General features: G+C 38.9%; 3 protein-coding genes across 3 annotated transcripts; 1 reads left to right on the top strand and 2 right to left on the bottom strand.

The window, feature by feature from the left end:
* Positions 1–565: 565 nt before the first annotated feature.
* Positions 566–4,192, bottom strand: LOC131109885 (NADPH oxidase organizer 1-like). Its single transcript, XM_058062351.1, has 8 exons — positions 4,047–4,192; positions 3,889–3,969; positions 3,747–3,813; positions 2,725–2,905; positions 2,459–2,649; positions 2,142–2,237; positions 1,775–1,892; positions 566–1,504 (listed from the first exon to the last, which is right to left on the bottom strand). Exons 1-8 carry the CDS (start codon positions 4,125–4,127, stop codon positions 844–846), a joined length of 1,476 nt encoding a protein of 491 aa, XP_057918334.1. The 5' UTR covers positions 4,128–4,192; the 3' UTR covers positions 566–843.
* Positions 4,193–14,464: 10,272 nt separating this feature from the next.
* On the bottom strand, positions 14,465–21,361 carry LOC131109887 (glucose-induced degradation protein 4 homolog). Its single transcript, XM_058062353.1, has 6 exons — positions 17,941–21,361; positions 17,602–17,661; positions 17,246–17,353; positions 17,000–17,101; positions 16,808–16,938; positions 14,465–15,831 (listed from the first exon to the last, which is right to left on the bottom strand). Exons 1-6 carry the CDS (start codon positions 18,130–18,132, stop codon positions 15,768–15,770), a joined length of 657 nt encoding a protein of 218 aa, XP_057918336.1. The 5' UTR covers positions 18,133–21,361; the 3' UTR covers positions 14,465–15,767.
* On the top strand, positions 18,148–21,685 carry atpaf2 (ATP synthase mitochondrial F1 complex assembly factor 2). Its single transcript, XM_058062352.1, has 8 exons — positions 18,148–18,883; positions 18,958–19,002; positions 19,386–19,534; positions 19,659–19,756; positions 19,904–19,984; positions 20,163–20,275; positions 20,408–20,523; positions 21,192–21,685. The coding sequence occupies exons 1-8, from the start codon at positions 18,763–18,765 to the stop codon at positions 21,327–21,329; spliced, it is 861 nt and encodes a 286-aa protein (XP_057918335.1). The 5' UTR covers positions 18,148–18,762; the 3' UTR covers positions 21,330–21,685.
* Positions 21,686–21,944: the final 259 nt, after the last annotated feature.

Genomic DNA, 21,944 nt, shown 5'->3' with positions numbered 1-21,944 from the left:
GAATGGTTGTTTGTCTATATGTGCCCTGTGATTGGCTGGCCACCAGTCCAGGGTGTACCCCACCTCTCGCCCCCAAGACAGCTGGGATAGGCTCCAGCACCACCCCCCCCCCCCCCCGCGACCCTTTTATTTTTAAAAGAAATAAAGCTGAGACGAACGGGTTAGCTCACTAGCTTGCAAGCGAGCATCTGTTTCAAGCGTAAAGGTGACTATAGGGTTGTTATTTTATGTCTACAGGGCTCTAATAATGTTTAAAACAATATTTAGGTTTTCTATGTTCTAACTAGGAAAAAAAATCAATTCATCAACATTGAATTCCATGTCATAGAAATTCATTTATCATGGTGGGGTCTGTAGAAAATGAAAGAAGCCTTGGTAAAACGGAGAGATAATCATCCAAAGACACATTTCTGAACTTTATGTTTTCAAGTGCAAATTTTATTAACTTATGTGACACATTGTAAAAGTCCTAATCATCATTTTTGCATCGAGGCTTATAAAATGTAACCTTCCATAAAACCTTGCTAATGATGTCTCTCTTGACTTGTAACTGCTATTGCTACGATTGCTGATCATCTTATAGCCGTCCAAACAATACGCTAGCTAGAACATGCTTCACTGAAGCTACATTACACGTCTGCCTTGTGAAATAGTCGAACTGGTCCATTATCTACAGTACATACATTTGGATTTCAAAGTAAGATGCATTCTATGTTTGATCCACTCGGGTGATTCTGGGAGAAAAACACTCCGACTTTTGGAGCAACAGGGATTAAATGGCTGAAAAAATGATCAGAGTAGGAGTGACTGTGAGTACTACTGTTCAGTATTTGGAAAGTGTCCTTATAAGAAGGTTTCATTATATGTTCCACGCCGCATTTGGGGCCAGGCACGAGGGTCCATAGCTGCTTTACGGGTCACGGTGGAGCACCGGTTCAGGATCTCCTCCTTTTTGGGTCTGGGTGGCATTAATGGAGGAATCAGGCCTGCTGTATCGCTACTACCGGAACTGAAGCTTGTAAAACTTCCCGAGCTGACGGAACTTTCGTAGCTTGCGCTGGAGATGCGTCGTTTCTGGTTTCTCGGATGCTGCGCACAGGCGTCATCTCGAAAACGTGAAGATGAGCTACTGATAGAGGAGAAGCTGGACTCCTCGCTGCTGACGCTGCACAGTCGGTTGTCTAAGCAGGCGGCATCCACCTTGTTGACCTCTGCTTGGGCGGAACGAGCGGTCGGGGTCCACGTCTCGGAAAGAATCTCCATAGATTGGGATTTGGATAAATAACCATGCCTACGAGGCTGAGCTCTGGGTTGCTCTTCAGAACTTTGCCTTTTTGGTGAAGAAGAACTCGAGGAAGAAGAAGACGGAGATAGAGGTGTCCCAGGGACGGAGAGGGTGAGGGTGGATTTGTGCAGCTTCCTCTGGAAGCTGTCAAGTCCTGTACGGGGGCTGTTGTTGGGCTTCAGATACATGGAGGGGACGTAGCCCACCTTGTCATTTAATCTATACAAACAACATGGAGAAGACATTGAACATTTAGACATATTGGTGTGGATTCAGACTTTAAGAACAATTGCTGACACAGTAAATTATCAATAAGCATGGGAATTGAGGCGCTCTTGATCCCAAAAAGCAGCACAAAATTCCCCTTTGGCAGCACCTTTTTTTTGTTTGCATGACTAATTGCTTGCAGAGATGTTTTTTAATGTTTGCCTCATAGCAATAGGTGTGTATCATCAAAGGTGCCACACCAATAGACAAGACTGGGTTTACCTGATGAGCCACCAGCCATCGTCAGACATCTTCAGCACCTCCACCACAGAACCGATAGGCACAGACACCTCGTCCGCTTTATTGGTAATAAAACTCCTCACGGCGCAGTAGAAAGCACCTACGAAATGTCAAGAGTGTGTCACAAAAAAGAAGCAAGGAAAATATTTTTGGTATGTGGCATTGGTCCGGTTTCAAATTTACTCAACATTTGGCAAAGTTGTCTTTGTTAATTATGGTTCACTTTTAGGTTTGGCTGTTGTTGTTTTTTTCATTTAAGTTGTTCCCTATTCAAAGAAGGCGTGATAACGCCTCTTGTGAAATAGACTGACTTACATAAGTTAAGACAGTACATTGGTAAATGGCACACCTCCCAACTGAAATCCATTCTCATCTTCCTCTTTATCCAGGTAGGGACCTGGGAACCATGCCATGCACTTTTCCTCGTTCTCCACCAACCACCAACCTAAAATAAACAAAAGGTAAACATGAGCGCCCGTGTGGTACTGACTGAAGAAAAAAGACCTGCTTTGCAATGAAAAGCTGGAAATTCAGACACATGTAGAAATGATTGTTTTGTCCTTGGTGGAGGTCTTCAATCTAGCAGTGTTTTTTGAGCAGCGTTAAGTAGCAACCAGGATAAAGATGCACGTGGAAGTGAAAGAACAGGCAGAGCATTGGACTGACCAGCAGGGTCCTTGATCAGCACTTCCACTTTTTCACCCGTGGCTACTTTAAAGGGACGGTTCTTGGTGTCTTTGGTCTCGTAGGCAGCGACAGAACGGTACGTTTGGGTGACCAATGGACTGATTACTGTTCCTTCTCCTCCTCCTTGTCGTCCACCACTAACTCCATCTTCGGACATCAGGATTATGAGGCTGCATGACAAACAGGTCAGTACCATTTGTCTCTCGATCAACTTCAATCGCAATCATGTCACAATACAAACCTACCTGTTGTTAGTTAAGTCCGGGTCCAGGTCTTGGTCCTGTGGTGTGAAGAACTGTACGAGCTCTGCACTCTGAGTCACCATGGGCTCACACATCAGCAGCTTGTAGCAGTAAGTCTCTAAGGCCTTCATCCGCTGCGCCGACAGCTCCGATCCTCTCTGTTGGTTGCTTTTGTTTGCCTCCCCTGAAGAAAGGGGATGAATTCGGTCACTTTAGATACAAATCGGAAAGGGCGTGAACCGTGGCAGGTATTGCAGTGTGCATCAGACACAGTGCTTTATGATAATTGACCAATAGGAGTGCTCAGGTACACTCCTATTGTGTCAGACAGAGAGGGGAACAAACATGTTGAACAAGATGTTTTAGCACTTATTCAAAGCTACGGTAGCTACACTTAGTTACTGTTATTAAAACTATTCAAAACAGCTTTCTCTTGTAAAATATAGCGTAAATTAAAGGCATTTTTTCATATCGAGATTTAAAACTCGCATACACATTTATATAAATTACATTTATTTTTTGTGTTTTGGTATTGTTAAAATTAAAAGGGTGCAGTTTTTTTGTAAAAATTGTTTCAAAAAAATCCTACATGTTATATTGAATTTTTTGGGTCAATCACCACCCCCACAAATCACATTTTATGTAAATTGAAGCAAAATTACAAACATAAACATGCATGTTACGCTAATTGGCGACTCTAACAGGTATGAATGTGAGCATGAATTATGTCTATATGCGCCCTATCCGATTGGCTGGCACTGGTGTATTCCCGCCCAAACACAACAGGGATAGGCTCCAGCATACCCCCTCAACCCTAGTGAGGATAAGCGGCATAGAAAAAGGATGGATGGATGGAAAGTCCCTTGATACAGCAGCACGAGCCAACCTCCGCTGAACATCACACAAAACATTTTAATTACAGTAACAGCGTCCCCATAAAAACATCTTCATTTGGTCTAACCGTATTGTTTGTTATTGTTTGTGTCAGTCCTGTAATTCTGGTTGTGCCTAATAAACCGGCTTACCTTTAAATTTGGGGATCATTCTCTTGTTATTAGGATTGACAAGAGAGAACTTCTTTTTCAGTCGCTTCTGTATGAAAAAGAAACATTAAAAAAAAAACAAAAAGGAGAAATTATGTGTACTTTTCCCACATTTAAAACTTACATGCAACTTCTTGAAATCATCATAAGACCTGTAGATAATCACTTCGGTCTCATCCGACCACAGGACAGCTATCATGAACATCTGTAAAATGCGTCATAATAAACAACCATAAATAGCGTTAAATAGAATTTGTGGCACTTTTGCATGCTTCAACTCACCTTTAGTTTTGGGGTCTCCCTGTGAACGGCCCCAATGATGCGTGCACTGAACACAAAGCGCTGCCCCTTGCTGGGCATCATGCTCTCCTTTTATTTTTGGAGGAAACAACCTGGTTAATCCAGCATCCAGCTGGAGAGGAGCTAATCCATCCACAATGCTACTGGGACGGCTGTGCCTCCCACATAAATACACCGCACCTGGTGGGCGGAGTCACAGACTAGCCCAAGGTTGACACCCACTGGGCTTCATACATAAAACACCTTGAAAGGGGTCTTTTCCCCCTAAGGGTGTGTGTGGACATTTTTCATGGCACCGACATAGGTTTCATTAATGAAGCTGTTATTTGAAGAGCATTTATAAGGACTTGATATCTTTCTTTCCTTGTCTTCTCTTGAAGAGCCTTGCTTTTTAAGTTTTCAGTGTATCTAGGGTATCTTCATTAAAAAATAACCAGCAACAATATTATATTTTCTGCTGAATCACTGGTGCGCTTTCATCATTGTGTTGCACATTATTGTGGCAAGAATCAAGATTATTTCTTTACTACATCTTACAAAAGCTGCACAGTGCTATTAGGTTTGGTACTAATTGTCACAATACTCTAAAAATAGTACTGTAAGATAAACCACAATAAACTACAACCACAGTCATGTTAATTTAACACCTCTCTGTCAGTCTAAATCGTCACTATTTGGCAAATAAAGATCAAGACGATTGATTCGGATTGAAGCCGCACCCAATCGAGACTAATTATTTAATGTAGCCTGACTTTACTGAAAAGTGTGCCTCAAAGTCAAACGCATTATTGTGTGTATTCGATACATGAGCCGTTTTCTTATATTATTTGCTGTAGCTTAAAAATACAAATAACAATCAATTATAGGCCGCACGGTGGGGGAGTGGTTAGGGGTTTTCAGCATCTCTGTGTGGAGTTTGCATGATCCCACATTCCCAAAACATACATGTTAGGTTGGAGACTCCAAATTGTCCGTAGGTATGAACGATGAGTGTGAATGGTTGTTTGTCTATATGTGCCCTGTGATTGGCTGGCCACCAAATCAGCTGGGATAGGTTCCAGCACACCCTTGTGACCCTAATGAGGATAAGCAGTATAGAAAATGGATGTATAATTAATTATAAATAAAAATAAAGTAATGACGCATTTGGGCATCTGTGTGTGGAGTTTGCATGATCTCCCTTTGCGTGTTTTGTTTTCTCCGGGTACCTCCCACATTCCATGTTAGGCTAATTGATGACTCTATAATCGTCCATAGCTAGGAATGTGTGTCAGTGTTTGTTATCCAGTATGTATATCCTGCGATTGACGAGCAATCAGTACAGTGTGTCGGCTGGGATAGGCTCCAGCATAACTGCTAACTCAGTGAGGATAAGTGGATGGATGAACTAAAGTAAACACATGACAGTTTTTGTTACTTGTTATGTAACAAAACTCTGTATATTTTCTTATTATGCTATTTTGAGTACAGATTTCAGGAAAAGCTTCTAAAATGTCCTTTTAAAGCGCAACATTTGTGAACATGATACAGACCAAAGACAACCAGTTATAAGCCTATTTCAGTTTCCTAAGGAAAAAATATTGTGTAATATTTGGGTCAAAATATGGGTCAATGTAATATTTACCCCATGAAACAAAAGCGGGGCCTTTTCACACAGTGACATGACATCCTGCGGTCCGATAATTAGTAGAGTAATTATCGGGTCTAGTGTGTGGTGTGACATGAAAACACACAATACTTGTCTGGCGGCAGCCATTATTTTTACAACAGCAGTGGTGTTACATTTCACACTCCAGTCTCGTCATTACGGAATTGGTATTGTTATATATGTTGGTATTTTTATGTACTATTCTTGGCTTAAATTATGCATTTTCAACCATAACGAAACAAAAATCTCTCGGGATTACAGACACAGATTAAAAAATGCTTTTGATCATTCTAATGTCATTTTACGAGCAGAATTTGTTGACTTTGTGGCTTAATACTGTGGATTCCAGTAGTAAAACCAACGTGGAGGGGCGCTTTATTACTACATTTGCTGTGAAACCCGTCTCAACTTTAGTGAGTGACTCAGAAAAAGTCAAGTCAGTAAAAGGAAATGTGATTACCATCACTATTTTACACCTAAATATCTATAAATGTGTGCAAAGTCGGTAGGAAATATTGCCATAAGATTGTATTTTTTATATGATATTTATTATCCATTCAAAGCAAACTCCAGTCAGCTGTTTTGTTTCTATAATTACATGACGGATTCCTGGATCCAGTATGCACGTGCGATCACTTGACACTTGTCATCTGGCGGCAATATTTCTTATCTGCACCTCGTATGCAGAGCCCTGTTTGTGTGTGTGTAGCAGGTGTCTCTTCAAAGACAATATGAGTGAGTCCAACTCCGAGTGGCTTATCTCAACCACTCATCAGACAAGTGTGTGGAGTTCTTGAATGAAGTCATGCCAGGACACAAACACACACACGCACACACGCACACACACACACACACAACCCCCATCATTCACACAGCAGTGTGGTGCTGAAAAAGGTCAGGGCTGTCCGTCCAGCTTTGTGTGTGTCCTGTGTAGATATCAGCACCTGAGCTTAAAGCCACGTGAGGTTTCCCTGCATTGAGCAATGGAAACATGACCCTGGACTTTTGGTATGTGGGCATACAATACAAGAAAAAGAACGCTTAGACAAATGAGTTTGTCATGATAGAACATTAAAGAGCCTATTAAGACCAGGGGGAAATTTGTTGTGTTACAGTGAATGAATGTATGAACACAGAAATAGCACTCTTACTATAGTATAAGTACTATCTTTCTATAGTCAGGAAACTATGGGCCGCATGGTAGAATAGTGGTTAGTACATCATCTTTCTTGAGGTACTATCTGGCATCTTCCCTCCCACATCCACAAAAAGGTGAGGATAGGCGGCATAGACAATTTAATTTAATTTAATTTTAATTTTAATTTTAATTTTAATTTTAATTTTAATTTTAATTTTAATTTTAATTTTAATTTTAATTTTAATTTTAATTTTAATTTTAATTTTAATTTTAATTTTAATTTTAATTTTAATTTTAATTTTAATTTTAATTTTAATTTTTTTAACATTTTGCAACCTATGTTAATAAACAGCGATTCAATGAACAGAAATATATATATATATATATATATATATATATATATATATATATATATATATATATATATATATATATATGAATAAGTGAATAAAGTACAAAAGTGACAGTTAAACAATCACAAGGATAAGTATTACATATATATCATACTAAAAGGATAAGCAGATAATGAGCAAGTAAAGAAAATTAAATAATTAAATAAATAGATAACATTTTTTTAAAGTTACATAATAAAGGTGTACAGGGATGGGGGTGATTTTAATTTTAATTTTAATTTTAATTTTAATTTTAATTTTAATTTTAATTTTAATTTTAATTTTAATTTTAATTTTAATTTTAATTTTAATTTTAATTTTAATTTTAATTTTAATTTTAATTTTTTTAACATTTTGCAACCTATGTTAATAAACAGCGATTCAATGAACAGAAATATATATATATGAATAAGTGAATAAAGTACAAAAGTGACAGTTAAACAATTACAAAGATAAGTATTACATATATATCATACTAAAAGGATAAGCAGATAATGAGCAAGTAAAGAAAATTAAATAAATAGATAACATTTTTTAAAAGTTACATAATAAAGGTGTACAGGGATGGGGGTAATTTTAATTTTAATTTTAATTTTAATTTTAATTTTAATTTTAATTTTAATTTTAATTTTAATTTTAATTTTAATTTTAATTTTAATTTTAATTTTAATTTTAATTTTAATTTTAATTTTAATTTTAATTTTAATTTTAATTTTAATTTTAATTTTAATTTTACACCACATCTGTGTGATGATAAAAGTCCTACGTGATTAAGGCTGCCTTTCACTCATGGATGAATACGCATTAAGTATTTATGTGGGCCCCACAAGATCCGCTCAAGTGGACCGAAAGTGTCACTTTTCTTCGTTTTACAGTATGTTGGTGTTGACTAACACCAATGGAATGTGCAGATACGCCTACGTTTTTATGTTTTCTCATGCCATGGTCGATTACAGTCACGTTCACCTGATTAAACCAATGAATAATAATTACATGCAAGTGCATACGACTTGTTCAGTCACACCCTTTTGCTTCATACACCACCTTATGAGCCAATTCTTTGCATCAATACACACCTTTTATTTACTTATATGTTATTTTTTTATTTGTAAATCCCAGTTACACAATTCAACATATCTAAAAATAAATATATAGTATTGAATCATACCTCTTCTCATGTCTGAGTAATTACTCAGAACTTGTTTCCTCCCTGTATTTAAGTGTCGTAAGACAAAAGAACAGATGCGTGCCAACTGGGGCCGTGATGAAACACAGAATAAGGCGAAAAAAGTGCTGAAAAAGAATTAAATAGTAAAAAAACATACAAAAAAGAGAAAAAAATGAATGAAAACGAGTAATTAAATAAACATAAAGTGACAGACGATACACAAGAAGGAGACGAGATGAGATTTTAACTTTACTTTTTAGGAAAGTACAATATACTGCAATCTACTCATGCATTCTGTGTGTATGCTACCTGCCCTGCCTACGCCCGCTAAGACGAAGGGACTGTATGACTGAGAAAGGGGCTCACTCCGTTCATGCCATTATTCTATGCAACAAATATGCCAAGATGCTGAAACCAGCGACACTTATGAATACATACAATGTGTGTTTCCACCTGTAACATTATTTGGCTTCATGAATAATTCAACTTTAAATCTTTGGATCGGTTTTCTTTCAACTGGGATTAGCCGCATGGCATCATTGTATTTGGTGATTTATACTACTTTCACAAACACGTCTTTGTCTGGCCTTCATGGAGCCGTGCAGGTGCTTGATCCACTCATTGTATTTAAATCTATCAGCTCAACATGTGCATGGTGCATATAAACGTCACATTGCCCCATTTAAAAAAGCCCATACTGCAAAACGTGAGGAATTCCGTGACAGGCCTTTTACGCATAGGGGTATAATAAATAGCTTTTTTTTACAACTCAGTGGCATTTCCTCATGGCTCAACTATGACAACAAACTGGGAAGCAGGGGGGGGGGGGAAGGAAGCAGCCTTATCCAGTTTCTTGTAAGGAAATACTTTATGTTTAATCTCATGTCTTTCTTTCACGAAGTAAAGTAAATCAGCAGAGCGCACTGAACAGGATAGACGTCTATCTTAAGAGATAAAGTGCCTCTCCTTTTTAAAATATTTAAAAATGTGCAAGGACACCTTTTAGTGTACCTGTACAGCTGCTGCCAGGAAAAAACAACACACGCTTCATTGTAAAAAAAAAAAAAAACAACCAAGGAAGACCCAAGTGAAATTAGCAGCCTGCACCACCCCCTCAAACTGCGTTTATAAATAGCATACGCCTACACAACAATGGCGTCATTTTGAAACTCTTCATGTTGTCGCTTCTGAAACTGTTTAGAATTAACCGCTTTTTTCCCCCCAACAAGGTTTTTCTGAGCTATAAATCACCTTTTTTTATTGTACATTGTTTTATTGTATTTTTTATGTGTATTTTAACTCTGAGTTTTGCCTTTCGTGAAGCACTTTGTGACTTCTGTCTGAGAAAGGTGCTATATAAATAAAACTTACTTACTTACTTACTTACCTTCCCAGTCGTAGCATAGCATGCCTGTGAAAGTGCATACTGGATGTGGAATGCTAAAAGGTCGTCCATCTGTGTCAGAATGGAGACAATTTTAAGAATGAAAAACCCACAGTGGGTTGTTGCATGTTTACTTGGCAGTGCAGGTTTCCACTAATTGACTCTGATTGACTAACACTGACGATCTGAACTTGTGTCATCACAAAAAAGGCTTGGTCATGAAATAAAATCAAGAAAAAAAATCAATCATTATGTGTTGGCAACAAAAAATCAAGAGTATTTCAGCAATACTGGACAATACTAGAGAAAATACTATAGAACAGGGGTCAGCAACCCGCGGCTCCAGAGCCGCATGTGGCTCTTCAGCCTCTTTGTTGTGGCTCCCTTTGCAATGCTTGAATATTTTTTAACACCACAGTGGGGGAAAAAGCATGTCTTTGTAATGAGTTTTAAAAAATCCAACTTTGTGTGAGTCCATGAATGCATCCTGACTGAGTTCTGACTGGTGATTGGATGAGTACAAGGATGAGCAGACAGGATGCTATTCAGTTCTCTCTCACAGGTAAACATTAAGGAAAATACTTTATAAATACTTTTCATACTTTCCCAAAGCTATTTGACAATTCTAAAAAATAAATTAGAGATCATATAAAACAGCGGCATTGGAACTTCAGGTATCAGGTAAGTTTACAGTAAGTAAGTTTATATTTAATATAATACTAGCAAGAGTACTCCAACTTGTTTTTTTTCTTATCTGAACTACTTTGATCGCCCCAAATTCCCTCCAATTTTGTTTTAAACATACTATGTTTTGCGGCTCCAGGCTATTTTTCTTTAGTGAGCAAGGGGGTGAAATGGCTCTTTTCATAATAAAGGTTGCCGACCCCTGCTATAGAAAGTAAAGTTGTCAGGTAGCTTGTATAGCACTTTAGATGTACTGTATACTGTACTAGCCACTGAAAATAATTCAACACACAGCCATTATTGTTTCACTGCTAGCAAGATCAGGAGTACAGTATTGTCTTGCCTTGCGTTAACGTCATGGTCTGGGGCTGCACGAGTGCTGCCAGCTTGGGCGAGCTGTGGTTTATTGAGTAAAACATGAATTCCAACATGTACTGTGAAATTCTGAAGCCGAGTGTGTACTCGTCCCTGGAGAAAGTAGGCCACTTGGCCGTTTTCCATCAGATTAACGAGCCTAAACACGCCTCCTCGATGACAAAAGCTTTGCTCAGGAAGTTGAACGTGACGCTGATTCGAGTGGCCAAGTACATCTCCTGATATGAACCCAACTAAGAATGGAGAGGTACGAGGTGTCTGACTGTTGTTGTTATCATTCTTCTACGTATCGCTGGTGGATTCCAATTACCAAGAGGATTAAGGCAGTGCTAGATAACACGAAATATTTACATTATAACAATTGGAGGTGAAATGTGTCGTGCGATCAACAGGGTTGCGCAAGAACGCCTTCGTTGAACAATTTTCTCAGAACGTGACACATGAAGTACTCGACTTGCTTCACACTGCATTACCCACCAAGCATTACCCGCACCAGCCTAACAATCAAGCAAATTATGGTGATTTCTGGCTATTTCTATTGACTCCTGTAGAGCAGCGACACACAATAACCTGCACAGAAAGCTTTCTAGACCTTCCAGATTTTGAACCTCTTTCTGCAGTATTCCAATTAACTTCCAGTGACCTCCAGCGTACAATTGGAATGTGTCTTCCGAATGCCTAATATTTGTATTTTAGTTATTTAGCCATTTTTATCCTTGAAAATAATTCATTTTTGCTGAACATTTGCTTTATTAATTCAAATATTTTTGAATAACCGCAATAATGAAGCCGCAAAAATTGCCCCGCAACGAGGCGAGGGATGACTGCAAATATATAGTTATAGATGTCAAATACATAAAGTTATATCGTATCTATGTTTCACTACAACAGCAGTAAGTAGTCAGGGTGCAATACTGTAGTATTGTTGAAGCTGTTTTGAGTATTTTGGTTAGCAAACGTTTTAGCAGTATGATGCAATAAGGTCACGCACCGCTGTAAACTACAATCACCATAATACCCCCCAGGTATGAAAGGGAATTCTTGTGAAGAAAGCCATTAGATTGCGCAATCCTTGTGTGACCTTTAACCTTAATGGGAGTCGCCATCCATCAGTCAATATTTCTACCGCTGACAGAAAGATGGCGGCCACGGTCTATGTGAGTATAAGTAACATGACACTGGTGTCATTTCCTGCAGCAATATGGGCTGTCCCTGAGCCAAAAGCAACATTCCATCTTGTACTTGAGTTGAGTGAAGTCTTTGTGGGAGAAAAAGACTCCGCCTAATTGGTTTTAATTTGACTTGGCAGTATACTCTTGTTTACTCTTGTTTGCTTTTCGGCCACTCGGTTGGTGAGTGATTAGCATGTCAGCCGCACAGTCAGGAAATCAGGAAGATGCTTGAGCATCTTTGAGTGAACTCTGCATGTTCTCCCCGTGTGTGGGTGTGTGGTACATTCCAAAAACATGCATGTTATGTTAATTGGTGACTGGGTACTAATGTACGCCCGCGACCCTCATGAGGATGAATGGAATAGAAAATGGACGGATGCTTTATTATTGTGCAATGAAGGATGTGTGATGTACAATATGAACTATGAACGACAAAACATTGGCTACTTTAAAGACTATGTGAACATGTCTCTCCACCCAATCACTGTCTTTGTGCCCTTGAGCAAGACAGTTCACCCACCTTGCCTCCAGTGCTGCCCACAATGGTGTATAAATGCGAATGAATGATTGGTGCTTGTCGAACAGGCCGTAGGCACGGATTGGTACCCAGGGCAGCTGTGGCTACAGATGTAGTTTACCAGTGTATAACTGGGGAGTGAATGAATAAACCAGCCATGAACCTTGACTCACTGGAGCCCATCTATGATCAATTTTACTATGTCACAATATCAAAAAAAACACAGTACTTACTAAAGTCCTTCGTAATAATCATCAATAGTTGCACTTTAATAAAATGTTGTGAATATTATATACAAATATTATATGTCATATCACCTCGTACTTCTGTGCTTGCCAAAAATAAAAAAAATTACAAAATAAATGTAAATTAAAAAAAACTAAACTAAACAAAAAATAATCAATTATATTAGGAAAGCAGGAAGTGAACAAATGTAACAGTTACTGATTGTAAAAGTACCAGATGGAGGGGTAGGATTTAATAAGCTTTGCTTCTTCCTACTCCTTTTGGACATGTGGAACTGGGAACTGATTATGGGATGCACTCAATTGTAATCTGATGCAAGTTTAAATGAAATAAAACCATTACCATTACCATTACCAATGTCTGCATCTGTTATACGCGTACGTATGACACTGCAGTCCCAAAGTATTTTTGCTGAGCGGAGTTACTGCGACTAGATATAAGTGCTTGACATTTCAGTCATGTTGTTCTCAAAATGGTGTTGCATAATATGGCGTCACACGTGGATTAGTTGGGACTTTTGTTGTTTTTGTTTAGAGTAGTGCCTCCAGGCTACGAACCACACTAACCATTACTTATTGGCCACATCATTTCATAGCTCATCAAACAGGTGAGAGGTGAGTTTAGTTTGCTGCGCTTAAAACTCATTTCACATTCTCACATTTTGATCTGCAAATGCATAATGTAAGATCAATTCTTTTAGTACTGCTCATTCAAATGTGTTGTTCTGTATCATTTATTTCATTGTAAACTGCACTTGGGTACACCATTGGTGGACAGCTATGCATTTTGTACCTGGGTACCTTTATTTTTGCAGGAATATAAGAATATATATTTGACATTCATTCTACAGTTCAGTTCAACTTGGTCATTTTAGCAGTCACACTGATTTTTACTGAAAGAATTTAATTTAATTAGTTTTCATGGGGTCGCAGGTATGCTGGAGCCTACCCCGGCTCTCTTTGGGCAAGTGAGGGTTACATACTGGACTGATAGCTTGTCCGTAAGAAAGCTGTTTTCACTCCCGTTGGTGATGGTTGCTGGGATAGGTTCTAGCCCACAACAGGTTTGTACATTAATTAGTCCTCAGGTGGATGTCTAAGTGTTGTGTTACATAATATAGCAGACGTTATGGAATCCTGTGTCTAGACACGATTCGCTGGCCCCATACTGTCTGCTGCACAATTTGACTGTGGTGGATTGATGGAAGCTTTTGAAAAGTCATACTTGCAAACCAGTCTGGCGCCGGGCAATGACAATATTTTTAAACATGGCGGCATCACGCCTGATACAAAGCTTGTGGCTTCCTCCCACTGTCTTCTAGTCTACATGCCTGCAGGAGAAATACACACACATGTACTTATTGTAGTATTCACTCAAACCAAATCCCAGCTTTTCATAGGGGTTGCGAAAAACAAGTAATTGAGCTGCCCATAAAAATGAGTATTTTTGATACCTCGGTCACTAGCCACCGCCAAAGCCTATGCTAGCTTGAAGTAGCTCTGAAACTCGGTTTCAAAAATACGAAAAATTCAAAAATCTTCCCGGGGCTTTATTTGGTCTCTTAATCGAAATTTTCCTTTACTCCAATAATTTTTATATATATATTCAATATTGTATAGTATATTCTAATTCATTGAAATGCACGTGTTTGTGTGTATAAAACTGCATTGAAGTTTCCTGCCACTAGAGCGCAGCAGAGATAACAGAAACAGCCATCAGGTTTTGTTTGGATATGATTTCTCTTTTCAAATCCACAGGTCATTCAATCCAACAGTCTGTCAATCCAACTCAGACTTAATCTCAAGCAAATACATCTCATTATCTGTAATAGTACAACTCTGATAAACTTTTAAAAACATGGCACAGTCACATGACAAAGGGAAGCCCATTAGGGAAAGACTTCACAGGGAATTTAACAAAAATATTTCCTTTTGATGACAATAAGGTGTGTGTTTCATAAACTCTAGGGAAAGAGGGAATGGGAAAGAATTAAATCTCTGCGAATGGAGGTTTGTTGTTTGGAGAGTGCTATGTTGAACATGTTGCATAGTCGAAGAGACCTCAATGTAAGGACAAGGGGGTATATAATTTAAAAATGACACATAAAAAGCTCATTGTTTAATGCAGAGTGCAGATCTGCGTAAAAAATACTCTGTTATAATACTTACTATAATGACTGATTTGTCTCTCAACACTCCAAGCAGTCAAACCTTTTTAAGTAGATAAAAAGCTTTTTCTCCATTCAGCTTTGAGCTTGTGTACCTAGGCATGTGAACAAGTGTTAGTAACGTGTGGTCCATCTTTGTGCAAAAGTAACAATGGAACAACACCACATGTGATTAAAAAGCAAATGTGATGGACACGAGGGGAGGAAGGGGAACACTTGTTTTGTGTGTCACCCACTTTGTAGCCTTAAAAGTGTCGCTCAGTGTCCATCTTTTAGAGTAGAATCACAAAAATATCCTCTTGGCAGGCAAACAACCACAACTTCAACAAAATACTGTTTATACTGTCATGTACAGCTTATGGGCTGATTAAAGCTCCATCCCTAAAACCTGAAGAGTTCTTTCTCTCAGACTCCTCCAAGGAGCCACTCCATCCCTGGTCAAAAGTGTTGATGCACTTAACTTCCCAACTTGGCCTATAAAGTGCCTTCAGGAAGGGTGCCAAGTATTTTCTTGAAAATACACAATTGACGGGTAGGAACCACACCAGGGTTCTGATGCTGGTTCTGACTTTCCACGCTTAGCCAGGGAGCAGAACAGCATTTCCTGTGGGTTTTTTTTTGTTTTTTTTACCTCATCCAATAGACATACATTCAAGTGTCCTCTCGCATCTGCTGATCCAGCCTCTGTCCATCCCAAAGATGAGCATGTTGTGTATGCTTGACAAATTGTCTTTCTCTGATCTCAGTAGCATCCGCAGACCTCTGCTTTGCCTTAAGTCCACCCAACAAAAGATCCACGATGCCAGCCCGGGTCACCGGAACTCATAGATGGCAGCGCTGTGTTCAGGGACGTGAGTGAGGTTGAGCGACTGGTACCTAAGGTGAGACACTTAAAAGTTACGACAGGCAGGGCTCATACACATTTCCTAACATACATTTTTTGTGACAACCCCGCGACCCTAACGAGGATAAGCGGTATATAAAATGGATGGATGACTAATAGCACCATGTGTTGTAGTAGATGTCATTGCCTACAAAGTATGATTATTTATTTGTGGAAAAATTTATATGAAAAAAGAAAAAACCTCAGTTTTCGTAAGCCTATGTTTTGTAGGAAATTGTGATTTCCTTTATTTGTAAAAGCAAAATACAGCTATTTTTGGTGTGAGGCTTAAATCAGATCTGCAGTGTAACTTAATGTGCAGGCTTTATTTGTTCTGAAAATATGATAAATAAAAGACTAAAGCAATAATGTAATAGTTTGGACAGCAATTTTCTGAACATTACATTTGTATTTGAGAGAACACTTCAATCAAACTGTTTTATGATGCTAAAAAGCTTGCTCAAACTGAGTGAACACTATGTGCACGTTGCTTGACGCTACTAAACCACATACATACTGAGGTGTACTGACTGCCTGGATGCTCCATGTGACATTCCTCTATCAACCGCCATGCCAGACAGAACAAACAAGACCTGAATATGCATTGCTGTCAATGTATGACATCAGCAACTTTTGGGGTCTGTTAATAATTCCCCACTTTGTATTTAATATTCCACTTCTGCAAGCTCACTTTAGTGGCACTTGAAAGTGTTTGTTGAAAAGGGGAATGGGAAAGAAGGAACCAAAAATGACAATGCAGTAAAAAAAAAAAAAAAAAAAGGGGAGAGCTTGTAATCTTGTAAATTAAATACCACGCCTTATAAATAAAGGTCATGTTGGCTTATCGTGGGAGCATATTTGCTGTTACTAAGCAGACCCTGAAATAAAACTGCATCTGTCATCCTGACTACAGCCAGGTGTACTGGAACGAACAGGAACATATATTGAATGATCATCTGCTGGGGTTACCATTCTGAGCTCCTGTGGTAGTAGTAGCCCTCGATTGTTGCTGTGGATTTTTGGAAGCAAATGTAGTAAAATCCAGCAAAGGAAGCGCCGCTGATGTCTTTGATTGTGTGATCCGGGACCAGGAACTGTTCCTATTCGAAAGAAATGCAGTTGTGTATCCAGCTCAAACAATACTGTACAACAATGTCTTACCTTCCACCTCATGAAGATATAGTCAGAATTTTTAAGGTCCTCGTAGTCAAAATCATCCGAGTTGAAAGTCTTTGCATACTGGTAGAAGGCTTGGAACTTGCCCTGGATAAGAATCCAAATAAGCAATGACATGTTAGAAATTAAAGCCTAAAAGAAATGCAAACCATGATTCATGAAATATGCAAGCCCAAAGATGCTTATAATAAAAGGTCATGGCAAACCTGATCAATACAGTTGTCACCTTACCCAGTGTTTACGATCCACATCCTCATCTGCATCCCACTTCCTGGTAAGAAATGGCCGTTTTCTGCTGATAATTTCGCCAGCAAAGAACGTAGTTAGAGTTGGGTATTCCTGCAAGAATGACCATAAGAAACAAGGTAAGTAACCTGCATGCGTGTCCCTCTCTTGATTATACTGTGATACGTTTTTCATTTTCAATGTGGCCAATTTTAAAACAAAACAACACACACAGTGCAGTACAAATTCACAGTCCCATAGGATCTAATACAAGATGTCGATTTTACAGTAAATGGCACTGTCAAGACTGTTCTAAAAAGAATGCATGTGTGTCTATCCAATATAATAAGTGCCCCTCTCACCTCCGTGAGTCCTTTTATTTTCAGGTAACCACACAAGTAAGAGTCCTCCATGGTGACATGCTGAAAAGGAAAAGGACATTCATAAACAGACTTACGTACGAAGGGTGTTAGCTGGAAGGCATGTGTAGACGCTAAATACAAGATTAAGTGGCTTATGAATGAAATGTGTCATTATTGTTTATAATTGTTGTCAGCGTAGCAACAGGCTGTGCTAAAATGACAGCTAGGCCAGTGCTCATTGATTCTCCAGCTGTCAATCATCACACCCCGTTTTGACAGATGGCCCGCTTTCAGTTAAAATCTGACGTTATTTAGTATCATTTTGACTCAAATACCCACCTGTAAAACAACTTCCACGTCGTAAGAGTTCCCTTTGCTCTTTTGGTGCCCCCTGAACTTGGAGCCGCTGTACAACAGCGAGGTGACAACACCGGGTTGCTGGGTGTTGATCGGGGGCGGAGGAATAAGTGAGGCCGAGGACGCGAAGGCCGCGCAATGGGAGTCGCTCATGTATCCAGCGGGGACGGGCATGGCTCCCGCTTCGCTGACTGGGCACCAAACTGGTTAATGGTCGTCTGAGTGACAGACTCTTCCGGCGTCCACGAAGCAGCGATGTGGGGCTGAAGCAGTCCTCCAGCTTCAAAATTCCCTATGAAACCTTTACGTTGTGGTATGCTAGGGACCGAGCTCCCAGGAAAGTAAGTGGACTTCGACGCAACGACGAAGTCAAAGCAAGCAGTCCTCTCATTGGCTAATTACATTGGACATGCCAAGATACTGGATTGCCATTGGTTTACTTTGGTCGGTACGCTTCATGGTTTTAGTGTGTAGTTTTTTATGCTTTATTGAGAGAGGCACATAACCATGTATAGAACTACAATTCCCGTCTCTTCAAGCCCATACAACGCTGCCTAACAATTGCAGAAGGTCACACGCGTGCTTTTGAACAGTGGGCCGAAAAATTGAGATAGTAAATTATTGCTAGTAGGTAGAAACATTACGCATTTTTTCAGTTAACTGCTACCGTATTTGTGCAATTCCAATGCGAAATACACACGAACAATGTGGCGTTTGTTTACATAGGAGCGTTGGACCCTGGCGTTTCGTTTCAGTTTAGCTAACTTAGTTCACTTGACATACCGTTTATATATAATTGGTAAGATGTTTAGAAGTTTTGCAAGCCTCGATAATCGGCTTAGAAATGCTCTGTTACTCTGTAAAATGCAACGGAATCGTCAGCCCTTCAAACATGCATTTAAATATTCAACATCAGCTGCAACAGGTAAGTAAACATAACATAGAATTTTGTTATGCTAAGCTACAAGAGTTAAAAGAGCCATTCTTGTTTGCTTGCAGAAAGAAAACGATTTTATCAGGACGTCAGTATTGCCCAAGGTGAAGGTACGGTGGCCGTTAGGGGCAAACGCGCATAAATGATCCAAAACCAAAATCATAAAAACACCAAAACCAGATGCAACGGAGAAATAGAAGTCGGCAGACTTATGACAAGGCGAAACAAAAAAAATACATTTTTCTTTGTTAACCACTTGGCCATAATTTTATTCAAGTTTTTGCTATTTGCAGCATTTTCATTTTGTTTTTGTTCTGGATCTTTGGATCAGTGTTTAAGTGATTGCAAAATTTTTAAGTTCCACCATTCCCCCATAGCATGATGCGTGTTTGTTTTTGGATCATTTTCTGTGTTGGAACATTCTGAAATATTTTTTTTTAAATCTATATTGGTCCAAATGAACCTATTTCTGTTTTTGACTTGTCCCATTTAGGAGGTTTATATGAGATCAACTTAGACCGGAGGAAGCTGAAAACCCCTGGAGGGAAGCTTTTCACAGTGCCAAATGAAGCCCTCGCCATCGCTGTGGCAACTGAATGGGATGCTCAAAAGGACACACTCAAGTTCTATACAATGCACTTGGTATGACCTTTGACCAGACTGCTAGAAGGACATGTCTAATATTTTCCAGAAAGATATATACAATGTTAATTGTAAGCTAAAAATACATTTCAGTGCTTCTGATCGCTTGCTTATTTTCTTGCAGACTACACTTTGCAACACTGCCTTGGACAATCCTACACAACGCAACGAGGACCAAATGATTAGTGCTGCTTTAAAGTTTCTGGAGACTGACACTGTTTGGTATGTGCTTTACTCAAACATGAGCATATGTCTAGTTTCTAACAATATATAGCAATGATACCCTGTAAAGTCTGATGATTGGATCTAAAAATACATTCTACTTTTATACACCTAATATAAACATTTAAAAAATGTTGCTTGGTGTAGTTACAGAGTAGATGAGCCTTATGGTCTGGTTGAACTGCAGAAGAATGAGTGGGATCCTGTACTGCACTGGATCGAAGACAGGTAGCAGACTGGCTTTTGTTCGACACAGAGTAATGATTTACTGTAAAAATATGTTACTGCAGTGGTGTAGAATACTTTGTCCTCCAGCGAAATAGACTGATATTTTTTGTATACACTGATAAGAATATAGTCGATGTCTTTCCAGATTTGTATTTATTTAGCTGTGTGTCAATTGCAGATATAACGTCGTCATCGGTTCCTCCTCTAGTATTATGGGCCCTGAGATCCCTGAGGCGACCAAAGACACGTTCCGCCAGCATCTCAAATCTTACAATTTTTGGTCACTGACAGGTAACAAGCGAAAGATGAGGATTGTATGGATAAACCAGTTTGTGGTAACAATTACTGAAAAGCATACTGTCATTTTGCTGCTGTTGTGGTAGAGAAGAAAGGCTCTGTATTAATCTGTATTCTCCCTTGCAGGATTTGAGTACGTGATCACCCAGTTGAAGTCTGTTGTGTTGTCATTTGGAATGATTGACAGACATTTAAGTGTAGAGCAGGCTGTGCTGTTGTCGAGGCTGGAGGAAGAGTACCAGGTAGGACAAAGGATGTGTTTTTTAGTTGTATTTAGAAGCTGCTAACCACTCATCAAAAAGAATAGGAAGTGCAGGCTTGAATACAGACCTTTGACTCAAAATTCTATTCCTATTCTACCCAATCTCAAACTGCACCTTCAGTGCTACTTATTGATTAAATAAGTAATGTAATATGACACACTTGGGTAGCAAAACAAAGCACACACCGCACACAATACTTTTGCTCACATGTAAAATGAGTGGGTTCAAACAAAAGATGATATCTGCTAAGTTGTACATCAGATCCAGAGCTAAATATCTAGAAATCAAACCTGAATTTTTTCTCTGGTTGCATCTTCATCTTTAGATTAATCCAGATGTTTTTGAGTCTACAGCATGAATACATAAATTGACCTCATTATATTCACATTTAAAGACAAAGTCTTGTATGATTAGTTATTGATAGCAAAATTGTACCCAATTTTCTTTGCCTAGTTATGGCAATTTTATTTATAAGATTTGGAAACCACTGTCCTAAATCAAACAGCGCCCTCTTGTGGTTTGCGTAAAATGACACTGCAATGCTTTGAATAGCTTTTCTCAACCTTACCGTTTGGATAGAAGCAATAACATACATTGTACAATATATATTTTTGACTTATCTTAGTCTTCTGTCACTTCCTCCACAGATTCAGCGCTGGGGAAATGTGGAGTGGGCCCACGACTACGACATGTATGAGCTGAGGGCACGCACCGCTGCGGGCGCCCTCTTTGTGCACCTGTCCTCTGAGAGTTCAACCATCAAACACAAACTGTTGCAGGACTGAAGTGATGAGCATAAATGTGTCAAATGTCAAGCCAAAGTGACACCCCTGCATGACTCCGATATAGACTATTTATTGATTGTCTTTGTGTCTTTTATCTAATGTCATCAAAACACAAACTTTTTTTATGTGTTTAGGCAACTGCTGCCAAGTGTGAGTATCCAGTTGGTTCTCGGTCATTTGGGGCCTTCAGGACACAAAGTGAATGGATGCTAATTGTGGTTACATTACATTACAGGACAGTTTACTTTGTCTGCTTCTTTGTTTCTGATTCAATTTGTTATATGTATATCCTCACCTCACACCTGCTATGTATGAACGCTCCACAAACTTGGTTCATCTTGATTAAATACTGTAAAATGTGCAGTTATATTTTTTATACTTAGACCAAGATTTGTTGTAGACCAAATGTATGTATACATAAATACATAGTGAAATTACATTTGCCATGTTATACTTTATTGTAAAGCCCAAGCAGCACTGCACCGCTGTTGAGTTGACATTTCAACACCAAATTATACAGCACTTATACAGTGTTTACAGCCGTATTAAATTCGGAACATACGACACTGATAAAACAAAATGAGATTTATGGTCATAACCTTTGAAGCCTTTTAT

This window comes from Doryrhamphus excisus, chromosome 22, assembly GCF_030265055.1.
Source record: "Doryrhamphus excisus isolate RoL2022-K1 chromosome 22, RoL_Dexc_1.0, whole genome shotgun sequence".
NCBI lineage: Eukaryota > Metazoa > Chordata > Actinopteri > Syngnathiformes > Syngnathidae > Doryrhamphus > Doryrhamphus excisus.
The sequence above is the reverse complement of the archived record's forward strand: the minus strand, read 5'-3'. Positions and strand labels throughout refer to the sequence as shown.

What these genes read in the sequence shown, in the direction of transcription:
- LOC131109885 (XM_058062351.1), bottom strand. Translation starts at nt 4,127, where the DNA reads ATGATGCCCAGCAAGGGGCAGCGCTTTGTGTTCAGTGCACGCATCATT. An exon ending in GAATGGATTTCAGTTGGGAG is followed by an intron (nt 1,893 to 2,141) that starts GTGTGCCATTTA and finishes GACATTTCGTAG; the next exon opens with GTGCTTTCTACTGCGCCGTG. An exon ending in GATGGCTGGTGGCTCATCAG is followed by an intron (nt 1,505 to 1,774) that starts GTAAACCCAGTC and finishes TTGTTTGTATAG; the next exon opens with ATTAAATGACAAGGTGGGCT.
- LOC131109887 (XM_058062353.1), bottom strand. Translation starts at nt 18,132, where the DNA reads ATGCCCGTCCCCGCTGGATACATGAGCGACTCCCATTGCGCGGCCTTC. An exon ending in AAATAAAAGGACTCACGGAG is followed by an intron (nt 17,354 to 17,601) that starts GTGAGAGGGGCA and finishes TCATTCTTGCAG; the next exon opens with GAATACCCAACTCTAACTAC. An exon ending in ATGTGGATCGTAAACACTGG is followed by an intron (nt 17,102 to 17,245) that starts GTAAGGTGACAA and finishes ATTCTTATCCAG; the next exon opens with GGCAAGTTCCAAGCCTTCTA.
- atpaf2 (XM_058062352.1), top strand. Translation starts at nt 18,763, where the DNA reads ATGTTTAGAAGTTTTGCAAGCCTCGATAATCGGCTTAGAAATGCTCTG. An exon ending in TTCAACATCAGCTGCAACAG is followed by an intron (nt 18,884 to 18,957) that starts GTAAGTAAACAT and finishes GTTTGCTTGCAG; the next exon opens with AAAGAAAACGATTTTATCAG. An exon ending in CTGGAGACTGACACTGTTTG is followed by an intron (nt 19,757 to 19,903) that starts GTATGTGCTTTA and finishes TGCTTGGTGTAG; the next exon opens with TTACAGAGTAGATGAGCCTT.